The following is a 25,195-nucleotide window of genomic DNA, read 5'->3' as shown; positions in this document are numbered from 1 at the left end:
ATATGTGTGTGAAGCATGATTAGACAAGACTCTCTGAAAAAGAAATGGTCTGCTTTGTGTTTATGGCCGGAAATGAAAGGTGGCTCAAAAGGGGAAAAATCACAGTGTAGTCTCGCTGTGTTTCCTATACCTTGTTCCTTGAATCTTGACTAATGCTTCTTTAAATCTAAGCCCTTCTGTGCAGTTTTCTTTATTTTCGTTTCAGAGTTCTACAACTTTCCATTGTTTGTTTCAAGGTTTAATTTCAGCTCAATAAAGTAAAAATCTTCTACAGTAGTTTGTTCCAAATGCCTGGACAGCTCTGCTGCTGTTTTCCACTATCTTGCTGGATTTTTACTTTCTGGGCCTTAATTTACCACCTCTGATGATTTGTCCCCTTTAAAAAACATCAAGCTGATTTCCCACTCCAAAAAGGTGCTTAATTTGATGCGAGCCTTCTGTTGGCACTGTTTTCCAGTCTATCCCAGGCTCCTCTTATCTAAACAGAGGAGCTGAGGGTGTCCAGAAAAGCTACTGTAGCCGTTAGAAAATGCGTCTTTTACTTCAGGGTCTGTAATCAGTGGTACTCCAGCTCAGCCTTGCAACAAAAAACCAAAGGCAATTTAACAGCTCCGACAAGCTCTATGCATCTTTAAAAGCCTGAATTAAAGAAACAGGATATGCCCATGTAATTGTTTGCCAAGAGCGCTACTACTGGAGACAAAAAAGTGCCACCGTTTGACAGCGTTACCGTGGCTGAGGGGCACACTTGCCTGCAAAAAAAGGGCTAAAAAAGCACCAACATGATATTGATCCCGCAGAGGGGGTGCAACCAACACACGCTCCACTTGGCTCTACACACACACACTCACACATACTCGTTCTCTTCAGCCTCTTCCTTTGTCTTTCCTCTATAGGGACACACACACTTTTTTTTCATCACCATGTACTCAGCTTTGTCACATCCACACTCGCTCACACACACATACACACACACTCCTCATCTTCAAGTCGGAGCACGCCCACACGCATACACACACTCGGCTGGAGCTCAGCGCCTTTAGAGAAATCCGTTTGGATTAAGAGAGGCACCGCAGAGGGGTTTTCTGGGCCTTGAAGGAGTCGGAGGTGGAGGATGTGGCGGAGCACCGTGCTGCTGACACCCTGTACCTCCAGTCGTTTGTGCCTAGTAAAAATTCAAGCTGTCTGCCTCTGAAGGCTCAGGCCCCACTGGGACCGATGGCTCTGACTGGCTCCATGTGCCAAGAAAAGCTCCACAGAAATTTGTCATTCCACAGAGTGTTTGAGTGTTTTCATTATGCTGGTTTGGCAAGCTTGCTTTTCATACTGAAGAACACATCCTTTTCTCTTCTTTTCCCTCTGTGTGGTGGAAAGCACAGGCTTCTGGCCTCTTCAGCCTGTGGTCATTTAAGACAAAAGGTGTATGTGTGTCAGACCAAAATTCCATATAATTGCTAGGTACTATATTGCGGGTTAAAGGTGCCCTAGAATGGGAAACAGTTTTCACCTTGGTAAAGTTGAATAATGAGAGTTTGGTACATGGTAGTGACACACTGTGAACTGGAAAATGGACCAATTCCAAAATGCCAAAACGGTCACATGACAGTTTTGAATACTTTTTTATTTATCAGACCCCCAAGATTTACAGACATCCATATCACTAGCAAAAACCTTTCAAGACTTATTCACGAGAATATGAAAGCGAGGCTAAAAAAGGCTAAAAGCCAACACTAGACCAACCAGGGAAGAGAAACAACCACCAAAAGAAGCACTGCAGAAGATCAGCCATGGTGCAGGAGCAGGAGAGAGGCTAGAAAAATCCTATATTCTAAGCCAACCCAGAGCAGAAGGCCAGGAAAGGAAATGGATGCTAGGCTAAAACCTAACCTAGCCACCAGCTACAATCTCTTTAGCTGACATGCACTGTGCCAAAAGGACACTGAGGGGACAGAAACACTATCAGGTAAGACAATATTACATGATATTTCTAAATATGACCATGTCCTTGTTACAGGTATAAGCAATGCTAGGTAGTGCTAGGCTGGGTTAGTATGTGCTCCTGTGAGCTGAAAACTAGCCAATAAAAACGGAGCTCATCTTTAACCCCTGAGGCAAAATACATAAAGAAATAACAGGGTTGTAGACAGGCTGGTAGAACCATTACTGAGAGTTTTTCACTCCAAACAAAGAACAACTTTAAATACTGATACTTTAATATCATGAAAAAAACTCATTTCCATTTTCTTGCACGGTTAAACACACTGTTAAATGTCAAGCTGATTATTTTTTAAGGATGGTTAATTCAATGCGTGTATTTGTTGCATGCTAGATAAGGACCGTGAAAAAATACCATAGGAAAAAATATGTTAATCAAGAGCATTCGAGAAAATGGTGTGTGTCCATAGTGTGAGGATGCACGCATGTTGGGGTGGGGGTCCCTAAGAGAGCACAGTATACCCACATATCCAAACACTACTATACCACTGCATAAACACACATGCAAACAAATGATATAAGTGGACATCAAAGTACGAGAAAAAAGGTTGGATATCGCCCCTCCACCCTGTCAGACCCTGTCTCTTTTGTGTTTCACTTATATCTGTTGAGGTGAATTTTTACCAAAAACAGAACAATAACAGTAATATGCAACAGTATTACATATTTAATTTAAATATTCTGGCTTACACATTTATATATCCCATTTTTACGATGGATACCCCACCGAGGCTGAGATTGACTCACAGCTTTCAAAAGAGTGTTCAGACATGTTGTTTATCAGATAGAGACAGAGGACCAGAGCCAGCAGTGAGGATCTGAAGATAAGTTGTGTGAATTTATTGGGATATTTTGGGAAATATAATGTAATATATTTACCATTATATTTCAGTATAGGCAGATTTCTGTCTATGTGTGCTAATATATTAAACTATATAAAATACAGTATATTGCTATAGATTTATAGACATATTTGTCAATATCCATGTGTCTATCTGTCTGTCTACGTACATATATATGTATAGTGTTATATTTCAACCATTTGTGTATTATATTTCAGTATATTGGTTTTAAATGGGTAACAAGGGCATGTAGTTCATTGCCACATGTACGTGTATATATATATACAGTGAGTCCAAGAAGTATTTGATCCCTTGCTGATTTTCTTTGTTTGCCCACTAATAAAGACACTATCCTTCTGCACTTTTAATGGTAGATATATTCTAACATGGAGAGACAGAATATCAAGACAAAAATCCAGAATATAATTTTAAAGAATATATTTTAATTAATTTGTATTTCAATGAGGAAAATAAGTATTTGATCCCTCTTGCCAAACACACTCAATACTTAGTGGCAAAGCCTTTGTTTGCAAGCACAGCGGTGAGACGTTTGTTGTAGTTAACCACAAGTTTAGCACACACACCAGGGGGAATTTTGGCCCACTCTTCTTTGCAGATCCTCTCTAAATCATGAAGGTTGGTGGGCTGTCGCTTGGCAACTCTGACCTTCAGCTCCCTCCATAGATTTTCGATCGGATTGAGGTCTGGCGACTGGCTGGGCCACTCCATGACCTTAATGTGATTTTTCTTGAGCCAATCCTTTGTTGCCTTTGCTGTATGTTTAGGGTCGTTATCATGTTGGAAGACCCAACCACGGCCCATTTTCAGATCCCTGGCAGAGGGGAGGAGGTTGTCCCTCAGGATTGTGCGGTACATGGCTCCATCCATCTTCCCAGTGATGCGGTGAAGTAGCCCTGTACCCTTGGCAGAGAAACACCCCCAAAACATTATGCTTCCACCTCCATGCTTGACGGTGGGCACAGTGTTCTTGGGGTCATAGGCAGCATTTTTCTTCCTCCACACATGGCGGGTGGAGTTGAGGCCAAAAAGTTCAATTTTGGTCTCGTCTGACCACAAAACCTTCTCCCAATAACTTGGTTCATCTTTCAAATGATCATTGGCATACTTGAGGCGCGCCTCCACATGTGCTCTCTTCAGCAGGGGTACCTTTCGGGCACTGCAGGATGTGAATCCATTGTTGCGCAAAGTGTTGCCAATTGTTTCCTTGCAAACTGTGGTCCCAGCTGCCTTCAGGTCATTTGCTAACTCCTGCCGAGTGGTTGCAGGACGATTTCTGACTGTTCTCAGCATCATTGCCACCCCACGAGGCGAAATCTTCTTTGGAGCACCGGGCCGAGGTCTGTTGATTGTCATGTTATACTCTTTAAACTTTCTGATAATTGCACCAATAGTTGTTACTTTCACATCCAACTCCTTACTAATCTTTTTGTAGCCCATTCCAGCTTTGTGAAGGTCAACAATTCTGACTCTGAGGTCCTGTGACAGCTCTTTGGTTTTACCCATGTTGGAGACTTGAAATCTGTGTGATCTGTCTGATTCTGTGGACAGGTGTTTTTCACACAAGTGATTAGTGAGAACAGGTGGCTTCAGGTCAGGTAACAAGTTGATTGGGAGTGTCTAACTGGTCTGTAAAAGCCAGAACTGCTAATGAATACTAAGGGATCAAATACTTATTTCACTCCATGAAATACAAATCAATTAATATATATTCCTTAGATTTATTTTCTGGATTTTCTTTTTAATATTCTGTCTCTCCATGTAAGAATACATCTACCATTAAAAGTATAGAATGATCATGTCTTTATTAGTGGGCCAACGAAGAAAATCAGCAAGGGATCAAATACTTCTTGGACTCACTGTATATATATATATATATATATATACACACACACACACACACACACACATATATATATATGCTTATATATATATATATATATATATATATATATATATGCTTTCACTCCCTTGGCTGATGTGTTTTCCACCTTTCAGCTCAGCTCAGTCCCTCAGCTACACTGAGTAAGGATACAGTGAAGCTTGATGTTCTTTAGCTGTCACACTAAAAGGCAGCAGAATGTGTGCTAAGTTTGATTATCTCTGACTATTTAACAGATGATAGTTTCAGTGTTCCCTTCAGTCCTGACTATTCTGTGCTAATTTCAATCCCATGGTTCTTTGTTTGTGGAGCTCGCCTTTAAAATTGTAATTCTCAATTTATGATAAAGTTTTGTTTTAAACACTGACAAAGTCTTTAACTTTAAAAACTGCCAGCCATTTGCATGTGTGCCCTCGAATTCTGTTGGGTCTGAAAACACATTTGTAAACCCATTGTAACACATTTAACAATCAGCCTGCATTACGTTTAACCAGAATTACTTATGTAGTTGTGTCATCATGCTAGTGATTCATCAATACACCCACATAAAGTCATTTGGATTGTGTGAGGTTTGGTCAGGAGGCTCACAGCACACAGAAAACCATTTTTAGGTATTAATCTAAGAGTGCTGCATCCAACTGCATTCAGTCATCAAATATGAAGACCACTGTCACCCTCAGTGTTTGTCTCTGTCCATGGAATATCAAAATATGGCTACCGGTATATAGGAATCCATTATGTTATAGTTGAATATACTGCAGCTGCCTTAATCAATACACTGTGCCATCCAAAGTATGTTCTTGGGTTTTGAACCTCAAACCACAAAGTCCTTTCAGCAATCAAAGGCTAATCGTTCTTTTGGAAATGGTTCAGGTACCAAAGCTTGAAGGCATTTGTCTTAGATCCAAACAGAAGCACTCTTAGAAGAGGCACAGCTACCTCAATCTTACACTGAAATGTCCATTGTGAACCATTATGGTGCAGAGATCCTGAGGGGGACTGCGTAATTACACAGCTGTACTGTCAAATATTTGTGCACCACTCACACACACACATATACACACACTGAACAAACTTGCTAGAAGCTGGTAGAAAATTACATCTACACTCCAGAACAGCCTGCAAAGATTCCGATATTTTATTTTCCCAAATGTGGCTTAAACAGCTGAAAGGTTTAAGTGATGGTGAGTGCTGACCTCACAACAGGGGAGGAGAAAATATGTGGAGTTTGGCATTCTTTCAAGAGTAGGACTTTTGTCAGCAGTTTTTGCAAAGCAATATTGGGAGATTTAAACAGCTTTCTGTTTAACACGTTATTTCAAACTGACCATGAAAACACGCATTTAATTAAAATGTTTTGAATGCACCAAACCTTTTGATGAGCAGGGTAAATCAATGAGCAGAGATGGGTAGCACCTAATTACATTTTCAGTCTATTTCTCAGGTAGGTGAAGTAAAACAAGGTTCCCACACATCCTGGAAAACCTGGAAAACCTGGACATTCAGAGGCTATTTTTTCAGTCATGGAAACGTCCAAAAAATGTAAAAATTGGCAAAAATGTCCTTGGAACAGTTGAGCTATTGGCCACTGAGATTGCATATCTTAGCTTCTGCCTCCCTGTTTATTGAAGTTTGTAATGCTGCATTGTCATGTGGTCTTATTGTTTGCAGTCATTGGAACTCCTGGAAAATGAAAAAAAAAAAAAAGTTTGATTGCATCTTGCATCGCCAGACAATATGTGACTCACATCTGGCATTACTAGGCGTGAAGACTGGTCAAGATACTCGTCTCTGTCTCTTGCCGTATCTAACTGGTGGATTTGTGTGTCCATCATCTGCCTCTCATCTGTGATTGGCAGATTTGTGAATCAGTCAATGGGTTTGTGTGAAACTGACCAGAAAAAAACTTGTCTTCTGCCTCTTGCTGTCTATAAATGTTTTTTTCATTTATACGTTCCTGTACTTTTGTGAAGCCAAGACCCTGGTGGACCTATTTTCAAGCACCAAAACAGTTCGTCCACATGAGTAAAGATCTACTCAGCTATCTCTTCACACAGTGTTATATTACCATCATTTACCTCAATATTATTCAAATGAAGATCAAATGTCCAAATGTTTAAATATGTTAAAAAGACAAGAGTTGTCATGGTGTGCCTTTATTATTTATTTTTTTTTCTTGGCTGTATGTATGCATGTATGTATGTATGTGTGTATTATTGTGTGTGGAAGCCATGGACATATCCTGGGAAATTTCTGGAAAATGTTTTTCCCAAAAACCATGTAGACTGATGATGCTTTTACTTCTACTCAAGTGTATTTTTACACAGATCTGTTGGTTACAGCTTCTGTACTGCTTTGTGATTCATCACACCTCTGACTTTTGCAGATTAGCATGAAGAATGTGTCAAAAAAGAGAAGAACAGAACTGAACAAACTTCAGTTTTTATGCTGATAGAAGCTGAATGTACTTATTGACCTGCTACTTTTGTGTTTCTTCTGAAGCTGCTTTTTGGAAAGATCTCAGTTTTAGTCATTATTTCACTGGAAGTTTTACTTTACATGGGTAGAAGTTACTCTGCCCACCTCTGTCAAAGAGGATTTTTTAAATTAACCTGATGAGTGGTGTTTCTGGGCGTCAACACAACCCACTCGGATGCTTGTTTTACTGAGATGATTGAGCCCCAGGAGAAAGAGATCGGCTACCCCCTTCTGTTCTTTCACATTACAATCAATTGTGCAACCACCACACATTTTTCTCAGATAAAAGACGGGTCCTGCTGTTTGATCAAAGTACTCTTGCAAAAGCATTTAGACATCAGCTATCCACCCTCTCTGCTGTCCTCTGCAGAGCGCAAGCCTACAGGGCACGCTGTGAAGAGCGCCGCAAAAGCATCTTAAGTTGCTCTCACATCACAGGAGATTTCGGATTTGGCCAAGCTGATGCCAAGAGTTTTCATCAGTGACAACCTCTGTCGCCGAATCATGTGGAATGCGACAAGAGCCTCTTGTGCATCTGCAAACAATCCGCCATGATCCGCTCTGTACCAGAACAATCCGAAATAGCCTCTTCATCTCATCACTTCCCCAGACGATGGCTTTTGAATTATGATAATTCTGTACTGCAAGCTCTTTGTTTCTGACCACAGAATGTTTCTTGCTGGACTTACAGCAGTGAAAGCAACTTTGCTACAGGCACTGGAGGCCTGCATCTTCTGTCAGCGATCTGTAGATCTACTAACATTCAAAACCAGCAATGTGATCAATCTGCCGATCAAAGAAGAAACAAAACTCAGAAAAGGCTTGAAATCAGAACGTTCTGAGCTCCAAGAATATTTTCAGTTCTAAATGAAGTGGTGACTACAGGCTTCTCAGCAGTAAATTTGGAAGATTTAATGGTCCAGCCTGGGAAGAAAGGTTCTTTATTTCAAGATGGGTTTATGTTTGCTGAGCAAAATGTTATCAGAAAGGTTGCATTGGTCTTATGGGAGGTCTCTACATTCCCACAGAATCCTTCACAGAGTCTTTCCTGCCTGACTTACAGCAGTGACGGTGACTTTGCTACAGGCAAAGGAGGCCTGTATCTTCAGTTAGTGATCTATAAATCTATTGATATTGCAAACCAGCAATGAGATCAATCTGCTAATTAAAAACAAAACTCTTGAAATCAGACTCATTGCAGAAGTGACCGAACAAAGAATGTTCTAAGCTCCAAGAACATGTTCGTTTAAAAAAAAAAAAAGCATTTGCACTGCATTTGATCAAGTGGTAACTACCAGCTTCTGGGCTGTAAATTTGAAAGTTTCAGTTCTCTAGCCTGGGAAGAAATGCTCTTTTCTATTTCAGCATGGGTTTACATTTGGTGATCAAAATGTCATTAAAAGGTCCACACAATCTTTCTTGCTGGACTTACAGCAACGAATGTGGCTATGATACTGGCACAAGAGGCCTGCATCTTCTGTCAGTGATGTGCAGGTCTATTGCAGGACTTGATGTGATTGCAAATAATTAATGTGATCAATCTGACAATCACAGAAAAATTTTGAAAAGGCTTGAAATCAGATTAATTGCAGAAGTGATTCTCAGTTCTAAATAATTTTAATTTGAACTTCTGAATCAAGGGGTGACTACCAGCTTCTCGGCAGTACATTTGGAAGATTCAGTTCCCCAGCCTGAGAAGAAATATTATTTTCAATTTCAAGATGGGTTTATGTTTGCTGATCAAAATGTCATCAAAAGGTTGAACTAGTATAGAACCTTTACATCATGTCCTATGGGATGTCTTCACATTCCCATATTCACACAGAATCTTTCTCACCAGACATAGAGCAATAAAGGCAACTTTGCGACAGAAGGCCTGTATCTGCTGCTGTCAGTGATCTATACATCTACTGACATTGCAAATCAACAATGTGATCAATCTGCCAAACAAAAACAACACAAAAGGCTTGGAATCAGATGTACGGCAGAAATGATGAACAAAGAACGTGCATTTTTTTAATTTCAAGATAAGATTTCAAGATTTATGTTTACTAATTTGCTTTACATCATGTCTTATGGGAGGTCTCATTTTCACAGAATCCACAGAATCTTTCTTCCTACACAATGCTACATGAACTATAGATCTGTAGATCTACTGACACTGCAGATAAGGAAATTGATGAATCTGCCATTTAAAAAAACAAAACAGAAAAATCTCACATAACCATCAAGGCTTGAAATTAGATTCATTGCAGAGGGACTGAACATAAACATTGCGTTCCAAACACATTTTCATTTCTAAATGAAGTGATGACTACCAGCTTCTCAGAAGTAAATTTGGAAGATTCAAAGACTGAAGTGCTCCCGCCAGGAAATAAATGCTTTTCATAATATCAAAATAGGTTTATGTTTGGTGATCAAAATGTCATCAAAAGGTTACATTTGTGTAGAACCTTTACATTATGTCCTCATTATGTGAGGAGGTCTCCTCATTCCCACTGTTTGATTGTTTTTTTTTGTTGTTGTTTTTTTTTTGCTGGACCGCAATGAAGACGACTTTGCTAGAGGCGCAGTAGGTCTGTGTCTGCTTAAAATCAGATTGATTATGAAAGTGATCGAACAAAGAACATTGAGCGTCAAGAACATTCACAGTTCTAAATAAACTTAAACTTCTAAATTAAAGGGTGACTTCCAGCCTCTCAGCAGTAAATTTGGAAGATTCAGTGCTCCAGCCTGGGAAGAAATATTCTTTCTAATTTTAAGATAGGTTTGCTAATCTAAACGTAAACAAATTGTTGAACTGATACAGAAGCTTTTATATCATGTATTTAAAAGTTTCATTTACAATGTCTTCCATTCCATTGCACGGTTATCCAGGAAACCAAAATGGCATGGCATCTCCTATGGTGCTTGCTGCTGTTTTTTGAGTGTACTCAACATGAAGAAATCACTAAAGTATATTTTGCCAGTGTACGTACATCGAACAGCCATAACATTGGTACCACTGACAGGTGAAGTGAAAGCATTATATTCATCTACAGTGGCATCTGTCAAGGCGGTGGCTATATTGGGCAGCAAGTGAACAGTCCGTTCTTGAAGGTTATGTGTTAAAAGCAGGACAAATGGGCAGCTTAAGAATCAAGAGACACTTTCACAAGGGCCAAATTTTGAAGACTAGACAACTGGGTCAGAACATCTCCGAAATATCAGGCAGGTCTTGTGGGTTTTTCTGTATATTCCATATGCAGTGGTCAGGACCTACCAAAAGTTGTTCAAGAAAAGTCAACCTGCAATCCAGTGACATGGTCATGGGGACCTAAGGCTCATTGATGCAATCCATGGATACCCCTCCTTACAATATGCAGGACTTCAACGATCTGCTGTAAACGTCTTGGTGACAGCTACACCGGACACCTATAGAGGTCTTGTGGAGTTTGTGTCTTGAGTGGTCAGATCTGGTGTGGCAATATAAGCGAGGCCTACTCAATATTAGGCAAGTGGTGCTAATGTTACATGTATGCACAGACAGAGAATGTATAATGTTGGTCAAAACTGTTCTCCCTTATTCTCTGTCTCAGAGAGACAGAGAGAGAGAGACAGAGAGAGAGAGGGAGAGAGAGAGGGGGAGAGAGAGAGAGAGAGAGAGAGAGAGAGAGAGAGGCAGCTGAAAGCAGAGATATCCAGCCCTTTAATCCTCCAGTAACCACAGGGCTTTTGTGAAGGCTGCGAAGTCACAGCGCTGATGCTGCTCTCTGCTATCTAACAGCAGTGAATACATAGCATGGAAACAACGTCCAAGCAGTCCATCTTCTTCACCAAAAACATTGTCCATACTCTATATATAGTATATGTACAGACTCCGTAATGCTGCTGTACACACGTGCACAGGCAAAATATGCTTTACTGGTTACTTCACCTTGAGTGCACTCTTAGTGAAAAAAAGGGGGCTTTGAACGAACATCAAAGAAGACACCAAACCTTGCGATAGATTCTAAAATAGGTTCTTTTAACTGTCCTCATAAATGAAACATGGGTAAGTAATATGAAATTTGGACCCCTTCAAAAGACATAAACGTAAATGTTCTACACCAATTCAACCTTTTGATGACATTTTGTTCAACAAACATCTTGAAGAAGCACTTTAGGACTGAGAATGTTCTTGGAGCAGTAATAAAAAAAAAAGTGAGATGTAGTAACTGTGAGATGTCTGAGATTTTGCTTTTACTCAGCCATTCATGGAGACATTTTTTTGAAGATCTTATATCACATTAGTCATCATCAACAATGTCACTGGGGATTTGGGCAGATCCGTGGGTGCATGTTGACTCATGCATGGGTGGGTTTGTTAGTGGGAACACTATCCCTCTGAGTCTTTGGGCTGTGTGTTGTCTTAGGTACCCAAGCAATGTAGTCAGCTACAGCCACGCAGCTTTTTATTCAGGCTTTGAAGATGTACAAGCAACACGCCTGGGAGTTTCTAAATTAGCTGCGCACACCTTATAAAGCAACAATAGAAACAAGTGGAAGGACGTCTGCGAGGGTGCAGAGCTCTTGTTCCCTCCCCAGTTTTACAACACTACTCCACCTCAGTAACGCAGCTCAGCTACAATAGATAAACATGCAGTATTTGCTCTGAAATCCCTGGAACTAGCTGCCTAATGACAACAAATGCCTACCTATGCCAAGCCAGGCCTTAAATGGAAAACATGGGAATGTTTTTGTTTGCTATATTGTATAGCCTGCGTTCTTTACGATGCTGTAAACACACTGATAAGGAGGGGATCTTTTCTACGCTCGCTCCAGACTCCATGGTGAATAAAAGGGTTTACCAAGCAGCAGGGAGTGGGCTCCGGTTCTGCATCAGTTCTCTCCGATAAATATTACATCTCCCCTTAGAGACAAACACTGCTAGAGGATGTGTTACCCAGTTACACGCGCAATTCTTCTCATCTTATCATGAGCGAACATTACTTTGGACTACTAATGTTCCTACCAGCGTGACCTCCGACATTTTTCCCCATACGCCATAGTTAATCGACAACATTGTGCATGACTAATGCTTTTTATTGACGGAACAAGCCTCCTCGTCATTGGCATCAGCACTTCAGCCCCTGTTCTTGCACAGTCCTTATCCTGCACACGGCAGAAACTTCTCGATTTCATCCCCCAGAGTAATCTGTGCCACGTGCAGGTGAAGCCATCGCTTGTGTAACGTCAGTGAGACTAACCTGACACTCGCGGATGTGAATCAGTAAAATAGGTTTATTTACACAGAGAGGATCCAAACTGCTAGCGTGAAAGCCAGGCCAGGTCAAAACCGGAAGCAACAACAAGATAGACACGGGAAAGGCAAAGTCAGAAAAGTCAAAAACAGGCAAGGGGTGAAACTGAAAGTATAAACAAACCGGTAAACAGATTCAAAGGGGGAGTCAAAAAACAAAGAGAAGAGATCAAAACATGATCAAACACAGGAAAATGCAAAACAGATTGAGAGAACAATTGGTATGCAGCTGGGTGTGTTGGCAATTCTTTCTAATGTGGGACAAAACAGGTGAGTTTTTATACAAACAGGTGAACAGTAGGTTTTTAATCTGAAAAGTCTGTATCTAGCCAAGTACAGTTAAAATGCCTGGACACGTTCTTTTTCTGCCCATGTTATTGAAGATGCATCAGGAGGTGACTTGTGTGGACTTGGGACTGCCAAATATCCCAGAGTGCATTTCAAACCCATCTCAGCATGGAAATGACAGAGGAGGAAACTCACAGCTATCAAGTTATCATTTTCACTGATTTTTAGGGACTTTATTTACGGCCTTTAGGATTATTTTAGGCTAGAATTTAGTTGTTTATACTTGATTTGTTGCGACAGAGCCTGCATGGAAATTTGCTGCAACGTTTTCAGAGATGTGAGGTCCTGCCAGCAGAAGAGTCAGCATGCATCATTAAGTAAGCTGCTGTTCCAGTTGCAGAATGATTGGACAGCATTCAAACTTGCCAAGTACTGAGCAGCCGGAGCCTGAGAGAGCACAATTTGCCTTTTTTTAGGTGAGAAGGTAGCTCTCTCTCTCTCTCTCTCTCCACATCACTTGTCTGTGATGCTGGTCAGCACAGGTGATGTACTGGTAGCCAATGCATCAGAGCTGGGTACCCAGCACTTTCCTCCACGTGTGTTGGTTGCCGGGTGAGGGAAGTGGTAAAGTGGTGGCTGGTTGAACGGGTCAGTCCGCACCCCGCAATGTTGGGAGCATTGCATGCTATGGATGGAGAGTACAAACAAAGGGGGTGGGAAATTAACTGGAATCCAGAATTTGAGAGGGAAATTGGGAAAAAAAGACCTGCTAAGTACACCCTATCAAGTAAGCTAGTTCGAACTTGCCGCCTTTTGTATTGAGAATGCTTCAGGGTTTCAAAACTCAGTTCCCTGATTGGGTGAATGAAGACGTGATGAAGATAGTGAAAGGAGAGCACGAAGGTGTGAGTTAGTCACACTTACATTTTGTTTTGGGCCTGATAAGGAAATATGGAATCGGGTAATAAATTAACCCTGAGTGTCTTTAATTGAATTTCATCCTATTACTTGTTCATGCCCATTCAGCAATCTGTAGCATTCTACCCACTAAACAAAGGTATAATAAATAAATGAGATTCCCTGCATGTCACTAAAGCACCAATTGTATTTTCTCCGTCCAAACAACAGACTATTGTATTGCCTTTAATTAACGGCACGAACGGAGACAGTGCATTTAATCAATGTTAGTTATTCAGAAATCTCCAGTGAGGCAACAATAATGATTTCCTGGTGAGTCTAACAATTGCCATATAAAATTAAGCAATTTATTCTATCGTGGTAGCATGATGAATCTTTTCCGTGCCAGAATGCTCAGGTTGCACACAAAAAACTGACTAGCAAAAAAAAATTAATTATGAAAATGTGCAAAATGTTAAATTCATAAGACATGTATTGAACTGTGAAGCTACGGTCAGATGGATATTCTCCGAAGCAGTCAGTCAGGTATAAAATCAGCTTCTGAGCATCATCACCTGCAGCATCTCTATGGGGATGCAAAGCCAGAGGTTGGCAGTCCTCCTGCTCAGTCTGCTGCTGCAGTGCAGTAAAGGCAGCAGCCAATGCTGGAGGACACCACCATCCTAAGTGTGCGTGCGTCTAGAAAGCCCTGTATCCTTCTCATTGGATCTCCCTGCACACTGATTGGCTGCAGCAAGAGGTGCGTTGCTATGTGACAGCTGTGTTGTGGTGCCAGGGGGGGTCAAGTGCTGACCAGGGGTGAACTTGGTGGAGAAAGGCTCAGTGTGAAACGTACTCCCTCTGTAGATAGCATGAATCAATTAAAGATTCTCATCTCACCTCCTGTACAGTGGATTAAGGGGGGGTTATGCAGCTAGCACAGGGAAGATGGCACTCAACCCAGTTGAGTTCAGACTTGAAGCAGCTTCGTGGAATTACGACTTAACCAGGCAGTTTCTCCAGCGTGCAGCAGAGAAGGCCAAGTCTTTTTGAAAGGATTTGGCACTGCCGTTTTTTTTTCCTGTATTCTCCCTCTCTTTCTATTTTTTTTTCTCTCTCTCTCTCTCCCTTCTTTTTTCTCTCTCTCATCCTAGCTACCTCCCTCTCCCACTTGCTCGTGCTTTTACGGAGCTTTGAGAAAAAGGGTGTTTTGCCAGTGGGGAGATAGCAAGGATTTCTTACTTGTGCATTTCTTTATGCCGGATCCTTTCTTCAAGGCATGACGGTTGAGCTTGCAGTTGAAATTGTTCTCCCAGAACTCAGCAAACCAGATGTTCCTCCTGTTGTTTTCCAGCGTTCGGCTGATGAAGTAACGATCAAACCCTATGAGCAGATCGATGAAATAAGTGTCACTTTAATGCACTCTGTCAAAATCAAAGGGAAAAGCCTCTGAGCTTCAGAGGACACAGGCCAACACAATGCAAACAATGATTTCTCTAAGAAATATTAAGCTTCATTAAGGTGATCCTAGACACGAATGGACGAGTAAATACAATATTGCTAACAGAAGTTCTTAATAACAAAATCAAGGATGATATTTTGGGAAATCAGTTCATTGTCATTTTTTTAACAGTAATTTAACATTGTGGAGTGGATTGGTGTAGAATTTGTGGTCAACATGTTGTGGTCACGTTGAAGTGCTCAATTATGTTGAGGTTCATCATCCACTGAAAGGTTCTTAACCCCCCTTCCTCCTTTCATTGTCCAGATATTGGATTTGTCTCTGTGTGTTGTGGTTTGTAAACCACTCCTTTAGGAAACTTTTTTGGAACCTTTTATTTAAGTATATGTATAGAACCAGACTTTTCCCTTACCTTTAATTGACTGGCGCTTAGGTAGGATAGTGACTGCTCCCTCAGCCATCTCCTCCTGGTGGAGCACTGGAGATATCTTAGAACCCCAGCTATCTGACCCTACCCACAAGAAGTGGCCGGTCAGATTGGCTTTCTTTGCTGATTGTAGTAGCCTCCTTTAAAGAGAGCAGAATGAACAGAGACTATGTGGGTCACATCAACTGTATTTTCCATATTTTTGTCGAAATGCTGTCCACCTTCTCAAGTGTTTTGGTGAAACTCTATTTAGTGTAATTGCAAATCAATGTGTTATTGACTTTTCAGTATTGACCATGCTTAACAATTAACTGTATGAGCATGCTCCATCACACAAAAGGCCTCCAAATGCTAAATTTAGTCTAAGTCCATGGAAAGGCGACCTCACTGAGTCAACATGAGGCAGATACTCATCTTTCAGAACAAAGATTACCAATATTGCCTGTGAAATATCACTGGCATCCAGGCCTGGAATGAAGTAGAATATCAGAGCAATGCATCACTAAAAGCGTAATCATCTTTTTAAAAATGTATTCTTCACATAGTGACAGATTCAACATGACTGCCTTTCAAATCAAAAATGATTAGTTCTTAAGGATTGGCCAGTAGTTATAATGCCTTTAACCAAAGGCATTTAGTCATGTTCTTTTTGAACATCTGGGTCATAATGGGTCTGATTAGGAGCTCCAGGTGCAGCCCTCAGAGCTTAAGGGTTTTAAGTGTACCCATGTACCCATGCACACCTGTACAGATGTCCTTTTCTTTTCTGTAAATATATTTTTCAGCTCTTTATTACCTTTATTACCTTTAGTACTTTCTACTTTTTTTTTTTTTTTTTTTAATTTATCCCCTACCCTATTTATTGTTTAGTGTCATTTTCCTTTAGTTTAAGACTGTGTCCTGTGTTTCTTTGTTACTTGTCATGCGTGTTGCTCTCACCAAGACAAATTCCTTGTATGGGTAACATACTTGGTGAAATAAAGAGATTCTGATTCTGATTCTGATTCTGATGTGGAGAGTTAAACAAGGGCTAGACATAATTTAGAAAAACTGTTTTTTTTTTGTGTAAAACAATGTACATGGTACATTATATTTAAAACTACAATGATACCCAGGTTTAGAACATAGTAAAAACACTGATTAACTGATTTTCTACAAAAAGACCTCAGGTGTAACTGATGAAAAAGATCCATGTTCTTAGGACTCACCGTATGTCATCCTCATTTGCAAAAATAATGACCACTCTGGCATTCGGGTTTTCTCCCAGCCGATGAATGATCTTGTCAAACTCGCCTGGTTTGGGCTCACGGGGGATTTTAACCGACTGGGAGATACACACACCTCCTGTCAAAAGATAAGAGGAGATATTTTGTGCCTGTGAGGAATCACTTCAACATTCTTAAAAACAGAAGATCTTCCAGAATAAACCTCTCATTGGTATAGAACCTTTACATTATGTGTAAACCTTCATCACACTTGCACTTCTCATTAGCAAAGAAATGTTCTTTGGGAAACCATCCATTGAAAAAGGTTTTTAGGGACCCATCAATGACAATAAAATTTGTCATATGCATTATTCCTTCTGTAATATGATACATGCCTTAACAACACATCTTAAAAATAAAAGTGCTCATAAGAGTTCTTTGAGAGATGTCATTAAAGAACCATTTTTGGTTGCAAACAAACAATGTAAAAGAGATTATGTGTGAAGAACCTTATACAGGTTTAAAGAAGTGGATTTGAAGGTTCTTTACCAATATATATTTACAATAATGGTTTTTATGCAACCCCTTAAACAACCCTTTGTAGCACCTTATGTAATAAACCACCTTAAATAATAAACCAAGAAGTTCCGGAAATGCCCTGAGCTAAAGAAAACAAGAATGACCAAAAAGGAAAATTAGGATTACGGCAAGAATACACATGATTAAACAAAATTAAAAGAACAACAGAAAAAGGGGGAAGCAAAGTTTAACTAGTTGGTCTGCATAAGGAGCTGGAGAAGGAACTGTTTTTCCAGTGAGTGAGTGGAGGTCGTTACTGTGACGTAGCAACAAGCTGCTTGTTACAGGACTAAAATTTGTTGGGAAGACATGCTAACATTAACACATGTTAAAAGCTACATTCATGCCTCAATTTATTTATGTCTTACTTTATTTATTTTCAGATCTGTTGTAAACAATTCCAGGTCGCCTTCAGCTCATGTCTACTTCATCACAGCCATGCTGTCATTTCACGATAACACACTCCCTCTCATGTTTTAATGTCCAGATCGGTGTGAATGGTCAACAAACAAGTATGAATTCTGGGATACTTTGACTAACCAGCAAGATGGCCAGGCCTCAATCTAAGGCCTGACTTTGGAACAGCCGATCAAAAGCTGAATTAGACACACAACCTCTTTCTCAAATTTGAAACCCAGTTCATGGAAGAGTGGACTAAAACGGAGAGGAGAGACTGGTCTCGAGAGACTGGTGTAATCCTTACTTGATAGGATTGACACGGTTATTAAAGCAATGGGATGTGTAACCAAGTGTTAGAGAAGGGATGATGCAGGCCACTGTTCTTCGTCTGGTGAGTTTACCATCTTCAGGTTTCAACTTTTCTCTTTATTGTGCCCTTCATCTTCGTTTATTGTAAGGCAAACCACAAGCATCCAGTGCTTGAAATTGCCACTTCTTGTACTTAAATCATCTCTAACTTTTAACTTTGTCAAAGTTTAGCTGGGACCAGCAGGGGTTTAAGCAGGGGACAGGAAACCCAAAAAATAATTTAGCAGTTCAGACACATAAAAGCAGTCCTGTGAAAGAACAAAGAAAGATAAAGCGGCAGATGTTTCAGATCTCCTTCTTCCTTTTGGGTATTCAGTGGATTTTTGTTTTAACCAGTATATTATTCTCCACAGTGCATCGCATTCCGCTCTCAGTTGATTTTACACAGTAACTGTCTAGTAGAAAGGTATGGCGGGTGGTGCCTGTGCTGTATATGCGGTTGTTGTAATAAAGGCCTGGAGGAACAACCCGGTCTCTCCGGAGATCTCATGCTCTATCGGAACTTAATTGCTTTGCCCGGAAACCTCAATTTACTAATGCATTGCTCCACTGGGCTCCTTAATTGTAACTCTTTCTATGCGTGTTTTGTCATCAGGTATGCCACTGTGTGTGTTTATCCTGCGTTGTAGCTAACAGGATTTAAAAACTCTTTACTAAGCAACCTGACATTGTCACATCTACACTTACAATATGTTGCTCTGCTGGTGCAGTCGTCGCATTACTTTGCACATTCAACTCTGCAGGCCAGATGTTCAGAAGTGAGAAGAAGCAGCGCGAAATGGGACTTGATGTTGCCACAATATGCACTTGCAATGCGTCTATAATTAGCATGCAGCTTACTAAGGCTGGGACTAATCTCATAAACTGCCAACTAATTGTTAAAGAACATCTCCCCATAACTCTGAGACAATACTGGAAATGTGTGCCTGGTTTTGGGAAGCTGCACCCTGAATATTTAATCAGCCACACTTCTGCATTCTGTGTGATCATCCTTCTTCTATGGGACAAAGCAAGGCCTTTTTGTGTTTTCCCATGTACATGATGCATACATTATGTGTTTAGGCTCACATGGTCAAATCCAAACCATAACTTCATGTTTATTTCAGAACAAATGGACGAACAAAAATGGTGCAAAATGACTTGCAATAAAATGGTGGTAAATAATATACAGATCTGTCCTAACATTAACACCACTGACCGCTGAAGTGAAAAATATATATAATAAGGGGAAGGATATCTATTAGGCAGCAAGTGAACAGGCAGCTTTTGAGGTTGATGTGTTAAAGGCAGGAAAAATGGAGACGTATAAGGATCTAAGCCAATATGTGATGGCTAAATGACTGGGTCAGAACATCTCCAAAACACCTTCACACCTCCAAAACACCGTCTTGTGGGGTGTTCCTGTATGCAGTGGTGAGTACCTACCAAACGTACCTATCTACCAAGAAAGGACAGCCAGTGAAACACCTCATAACATTCAGGACTTAAAGGATCGGATTGGATGCCTTCAGAGACCTTGTGGAGTCCATGCCTCAAATGATCAGATCTGTTGTGGCAGCACAAGGCTGACCTACTCAATAATAGGCCGGTCATACTAATGTTATGACTGATCTGTGTAAATGATAATTCACCACTCAGGGGAATTATCTTCCAACAGAGAATGTCAAGGTCAGGGATACATGCCAGACAGTAACTGAACAGTCAGTTCTCATAGTCAACATGTTGGATGCATAAGAACTAGGAAGGCCTGGAAGGCAAGAGAAGGAAAAACCACAAACTGCAACGGCACCCAAGACTCATCAACTCATCGTGCGAAGGTAACAAAGGCTGGACTAATTATTTTATTAATGATTATAGAAGAACAATCAATGTTGAAAAAGCCCCAGAGCAGTTGGAGTGCCCATGCTAACCCCTGTCCACTATCAAAAGAGCCAACAATGGACAAATCAGCATTGGAACTGGAACTTGACACAGAAGAGGAAGGTTGTCTGAGTCCAGTTTTTGTTTACATCAAATGGGCAGTCTGGTATGTATGCACCACTTATCTATTGGATGTGCAAGAACAATATGTCCAATCCACAGCAGATCTAACTCACAACTTCTGCAGCTAAAATATCCTTGTGCCACATATACCACTCGAGTACCCTTGTATAGTGAGCAGACCAACTGTTCTTGAAAGTTTTCACATAGATTCTGACATTCACCAAAGTTTTCTTATCTGAGATTTGTTCAATTTACGAGGGCAATGGGATCAATCATTATAAGAAGCAGAGATGAGAACAATTCTGCATTTTAAAGATGCATCATGAATCTGACATAGACTTTTTGTTAGGTTTTTTCCTAGGACGATACTGGTGAATCAGGCCAGTTATTTTGCCTCATCGGAGTATAAATGAACTTCAATAATATCAGATTGTCCTGGAGGACAGGACAGGGGAATGTCGAGCTGAATGTTAAAGGCCATTGGATGTTTTTTTCCATCATTTTAAAAACTTCTTTAAAACTAGCTGGTATTAAATCGATAAACACCCGTACAGCCAGGAATCTCAGGTCATCTCCATGACTTCTTTCTGTCTGTAGTTATGTGCAGCTCTTGCCAACTTTTAGACAGTTCATTTGTCCCACTGCTAAAGAGAAAGCATTTTCCAAGGGTTTGACCCGTCCTTGTTGAGAGAAGAGCACTGCTCGGTGTCAGAGGTGTTAATTAGAGGAAGAACTCTCGAAGGCACCATATGGGACAAGAGCAGCAGGATTCTTTGCTCTGCATATGCTCCTCTGTAGCAAAGGGCATTTAGAAAGATACCCTTTTTCCACAGGTAAATGAGTGAGCTGAACTGTAGAGAAAGTCAGGCTATGACTCATCATGCCTCAGTCCATTTTAGGTGAAAACTGTCAGCTATCTAATAGATGTGTTACTAAATAAACACACTGCATTCCTGGGTTTTCTGTATAGTGTGCAAAGTTGCATCAACAGAGGTGACGTTCTGAATCACTTCCCTTTCGTATGCTGCTGTGTGCAGCTGTGTTATACAAGTAGGTACAATTATGGCTGTGCTGTCAATACAGACTGGATCTTCAGCAAATGTAAACAGTGAAATGGTACAGGATAGATTTGATCTGGTTTTGATTTAAAGTACTAAGTCCAATATGACCAACAGTTGACAGTTTTACTGAAACTGCTTCCTAATTCCCAACCGTCCTCCCCACCTGAAAAAGTCGAGACAGGCAGATGGCCTTGTGTAAAGTTAGACAGAAATTGGGGTCTGTGGCATAGAAAACACAGTGCTGACACAAAACCTCAGTCACCTCTGGAATGATTGCAATGCAGCCCAAGCTTTACTGATAGAATTCAAATTCTCAATTTTCTTTCTAATTTGCTTGCTTCTGTTTTGTACAAAATGTTAATCAAACAGACATTTAAACTGAGACATGCCATGACAATGGACAAGTTACTTCATATTATACAACTTTGATTTTGGTGAAAAAATGCTCAAATGGCATTTATCAAGCCTGTTTACAACCCTGTTATTTTGCGTTGTAATCAAACACGCTGTTTTACATATTACGGAGGCTTGTGAAAGAAAAACTGATGAACTCTGCTTTTCTTGGCTGGTTTACGGAAACCAGCGACAGCTTGCAGAACCCACATATTATATTATATCATAGTTTTAACACTATAACAAAAACACTCTAAGTATTCCCATGTTGTATTGCTAATAGCATTACTCCTAGTACTCAATACAAAATAAATATATGTGTGATTCTGCCTGTCCTTATTCCCAGCAGTGGCCCTAAAGCAGATAGACAGGTCTTTTTCCCCAGGCAGGTCAGTTACATTAATAACTTAATGGGCCACTTGAGGCTGCCAGCTGCATTCAGTGGATCCAGAGGATCAATGTTTATTGATGTAGAGGTCAGCATTATAATCTTTAATAATCCAGTAAACAAACATTTCATTTACTGTATATAAATAGTGTGTGTATAGTGCTGACATATGAGATATTTGGTTGAAGAAATGGCATAGATGAAGTGCCTATCTAATACTGTAAAAGTGAAGTGTAATGTCAATAATCAGGATGTGTGGCTCTGCCGTTATGTGTTATAATGAAGATTTAATTAGCTTTCAGCATCAGGTAGACTTCACCTCAGCAGCACTGCTACTTCATTTTTTTTAACTATCCATAAAGTCATATACTGGTCCAGTGGCATGTATTTTAGTTGTTCAGATTTGCACATACCAGTTTGGCTTGGTCCACATTACCATTTTTGTTTCCCTTAATGTAACAGAGATCAGACGCTGATCTGATTTCATTGATGACAGTCAGAATTCATGTGTTTATGGCATTTACTAGGGGCGGCATAGACTAGTTGAGCAGTTTAGCAGTTGAGCAGGGTAAACTTGTTTAAGTGGACTTTGGGCATGCTTTTAAGCATTTACATTTAAGACATTTAGCAAACGCTCTTGTCCAGAGCAACTTACAAAATTGCTTCACTATTTACTCAAGAATAACCTCAGCTAGTTTAAACAGACTACAATTCAAAGATACCTTTAAGCTTAGATACTACTAAACACAAGTTAATATGGAGACCATAGTACTCTACTCTTAGCCCAAGTACTCTCGAAGAGGAGGGTCTTCGGTCTACGTTTGAAGACAGTGAGCGACTCTGCTGTTCGGACACCCAAAGGAAGGTCAAGCCGAGCCATACTTGAAGCTCAAAGGGCTCTTCGTACTAATCGGCTTTTGACCATTGCCATCAAGTACGGAGGGGCTGGTCCACTCTTGGCTTTGTAGTCCAGCGTCAGGGTTTCGAATAGGATGTGGGGAGCAGCTATAGGAGCTACAAGCATTCCCCATGATGAGGATGTTGTAGAACCATAGCAAGGTGTAAGGGATTGAGGGACTCAGTACATGTAAAAACATGCAACTACATTAATAACTACATTAACATGTACTCATAACAACACCAACAGCATAATTGCCTATATGACCAAATCACCTTCTTTTTAGTTTGGATTTTAATGGCAATTTAAAACGTACATAAAGAAAATAGTCTGCTGCCTTAAAAAAACAAACAAAAAAAAAACACTTTTTTAACTGTTGACAGTCTTCCAGGTCTGTGCAATAGGCACTAACTCTTTGTGACATTTATCTCATTATTGATTTGGGCATTTTAGAATATTTGGTTCACTTGGTTTTATGACTGATTTGTGTATTTCATTGCTATTCTAGTTGTTATATCATGGTTCATGAAAAATGAACCAATAGAATAATCCAAAATGACTTGAAACATTTACATTGACTTCTATTTAAAGGTTTTTTATTATGGAAAGAATACACAGATTATGAGGCAACTGTAGGAACCAACACTAACATATACTCAACGTGAATTCCTGGACATTTTATGTAATATAGAATTCCCGGCTGGGCAGCAGTCAGCTAGTTGAAGTTTACAGTGGTGGAGAAAAAAAACAGTTTGGTACAGGCAGTAAGAGAGAACAGAAATCTGTTTTCCCTTCTAAGCACAAAGCTCGAATTGCTTTATCAGTGTGGAAGTATGTCACAACATGAAACGTATTCCACTGCAAACTGCGTAAGACAGTGTAGGCTTTGACTGGCATGTAAAATGACCAGTCACAGATCGTGCAGCTCAGTGTGTCCATGAGAAGAACACTGCTCTGTAATAACTAAAAGTGCTACACCAGCTGGCAAACATAGATAATTGAGTTGGCATTAAAATTGAGGAATAACCTTTAAAAACAGAATAGCTTGAATGTTCTTCTGCTCAGTGACTGTATCTCCTCTGAAAGGCTCTTTGGAGTACAAATACCCACTTCTAGCATTTAGCTGGATAAACAATCGTTCGTTTCTCATTGGGCTGAAATAACCAGCACACAGACGCATGAATAGCCACAGACAGTTCAGATTCTTTGTGAAAGGTGAGACAGTGAAGGCAGAGGTGATTTCAGTGTGTAGTTTAATTCAGACTGGTTGTGTGCTTCTGTAGGCAAAGTGCCTAAGGCTGAAGCCTACTGGAAAAAGCTCAGTGCAGTGCAGACCACCAACCTCAAACCACAGCATCTGCCACTATGTTAGCCTCTATCAGCAAACTGCTAACAAGACACATTTCACTGATGCCAACACATCTTTTTATTATAGTAACAGCAACTAATTGACTGTTTCTAAATGATTAATTAAGTTTTATGATTTTGAGCATTTATCCCATCCGTGCAGTGAACACACACATACACACCAGTGAAACACACAGTGGACAGCACACATGCCCGGAGTGGTGGGCATCCAAGGGCCCAACAGTGGCAGCTTGGCAAACCTGGGTATCGAACCCAAAACCCTGTCATTAAAAAACTTTAACCGCTAACCGCTGAGCCGCCACTGCCCCAGAGAGTGACGTTACATTTGTCTGATCATAAGTTATATTACCAGCCTAAAGCCTCATCTTACAATTTGCTGAGTGTTTGTGCTGAATCTGCTTCTGATGTCTTTTTTTTGTTGTTGTTGTTTGTTTGTTTTACTGTGCTTTACAGATTCCTACAAAAGTCCTAAAATGCTTGCTAGCTACCATCTAGCTAAAAGGCACATTATTAGGGCACATTACTAATGTATTGTATGATAAATATATACACCACCACCAACTACCACAATCCTGTCCATATAATTCATATAATAATGTTATATTACATTGACATACGGCACATTATATGTCCAAATGTTTGTGGACACCCCTTCTAATGAATGCATTCAGCTACTTTAAGTTCCACCCACTGCTGACACAGATGTGCAAATGAACACGCAAACAGCTTGTCTAGCCCCTTTAGAGAAGTGCTGGACTCTCTAGGGTAACAGGACTCTCTGGAGTAACTAAGCATACACCTTTTGGCGCCATGCCTAATGCCAGGCATGGGCTCGACGGGTATAAAACCTCCCAGTATTGAGCTGTGAAGCAGTGGCAAAGTGTTGATGCGCTATGTAACTCTGGAATGATGGATGGTGCTCCATCCAATACTTTTGAAATGAATTGGGGAGTTGGGGATGATGAGGTGAAGTGGTGATCGT

General features: G+C 40.4%; 1 protein-coding gene across 2 annotated transcripts in view; it reads right to left on the bottom strand.

The window, feature by feature from the left end:
- Positions 1-25,195, bottom strand: part of grm4 (glutamate receptor, metabotropic 4) — a 201,740-nt gene that overhangs the window by 25,523 nt on the left and 151,022 nt on the right. For both annotated transcript variants that reach the window (XM_072684705.1, XM_072684706.1), the window contains exons 4-6: positions 16,779-16,914; positions 15,556-15,710; positions 14,924-15,064 (exon numbers count right to left, since the gene is read on the bottom strand). In XM_072684705.1, the coding sequence (XP_072540806.1) occupies positions 14,924-15,064; positions 15,556-15,710; positions 16,779-16,914 (432 nt within the window). The remainder of the gene's footprint in view (positions 1-14,923; positions 15,065-15,555; positions 15,711-16,778; positions 16,915-25,195) is intronic.

Source organism: Salminus brasiliensis, chromosome 7, assembly GCF_030463535.1.
Source record: "Salminus brasiliensis chromosome 7, fSalBra1.hap2, whole genome shotgun sequence".
Classification (NCBI taxonomy): domain Eukaryota; kingdom Metazoa; phylum Chordata; class Actinopteri; order Characiformes; family Bryconidae; genus Salminus; species Salminus brasiliensis.
This window is presented reverse-complemented; position numbering and strand designations above follow the sequence as displayed.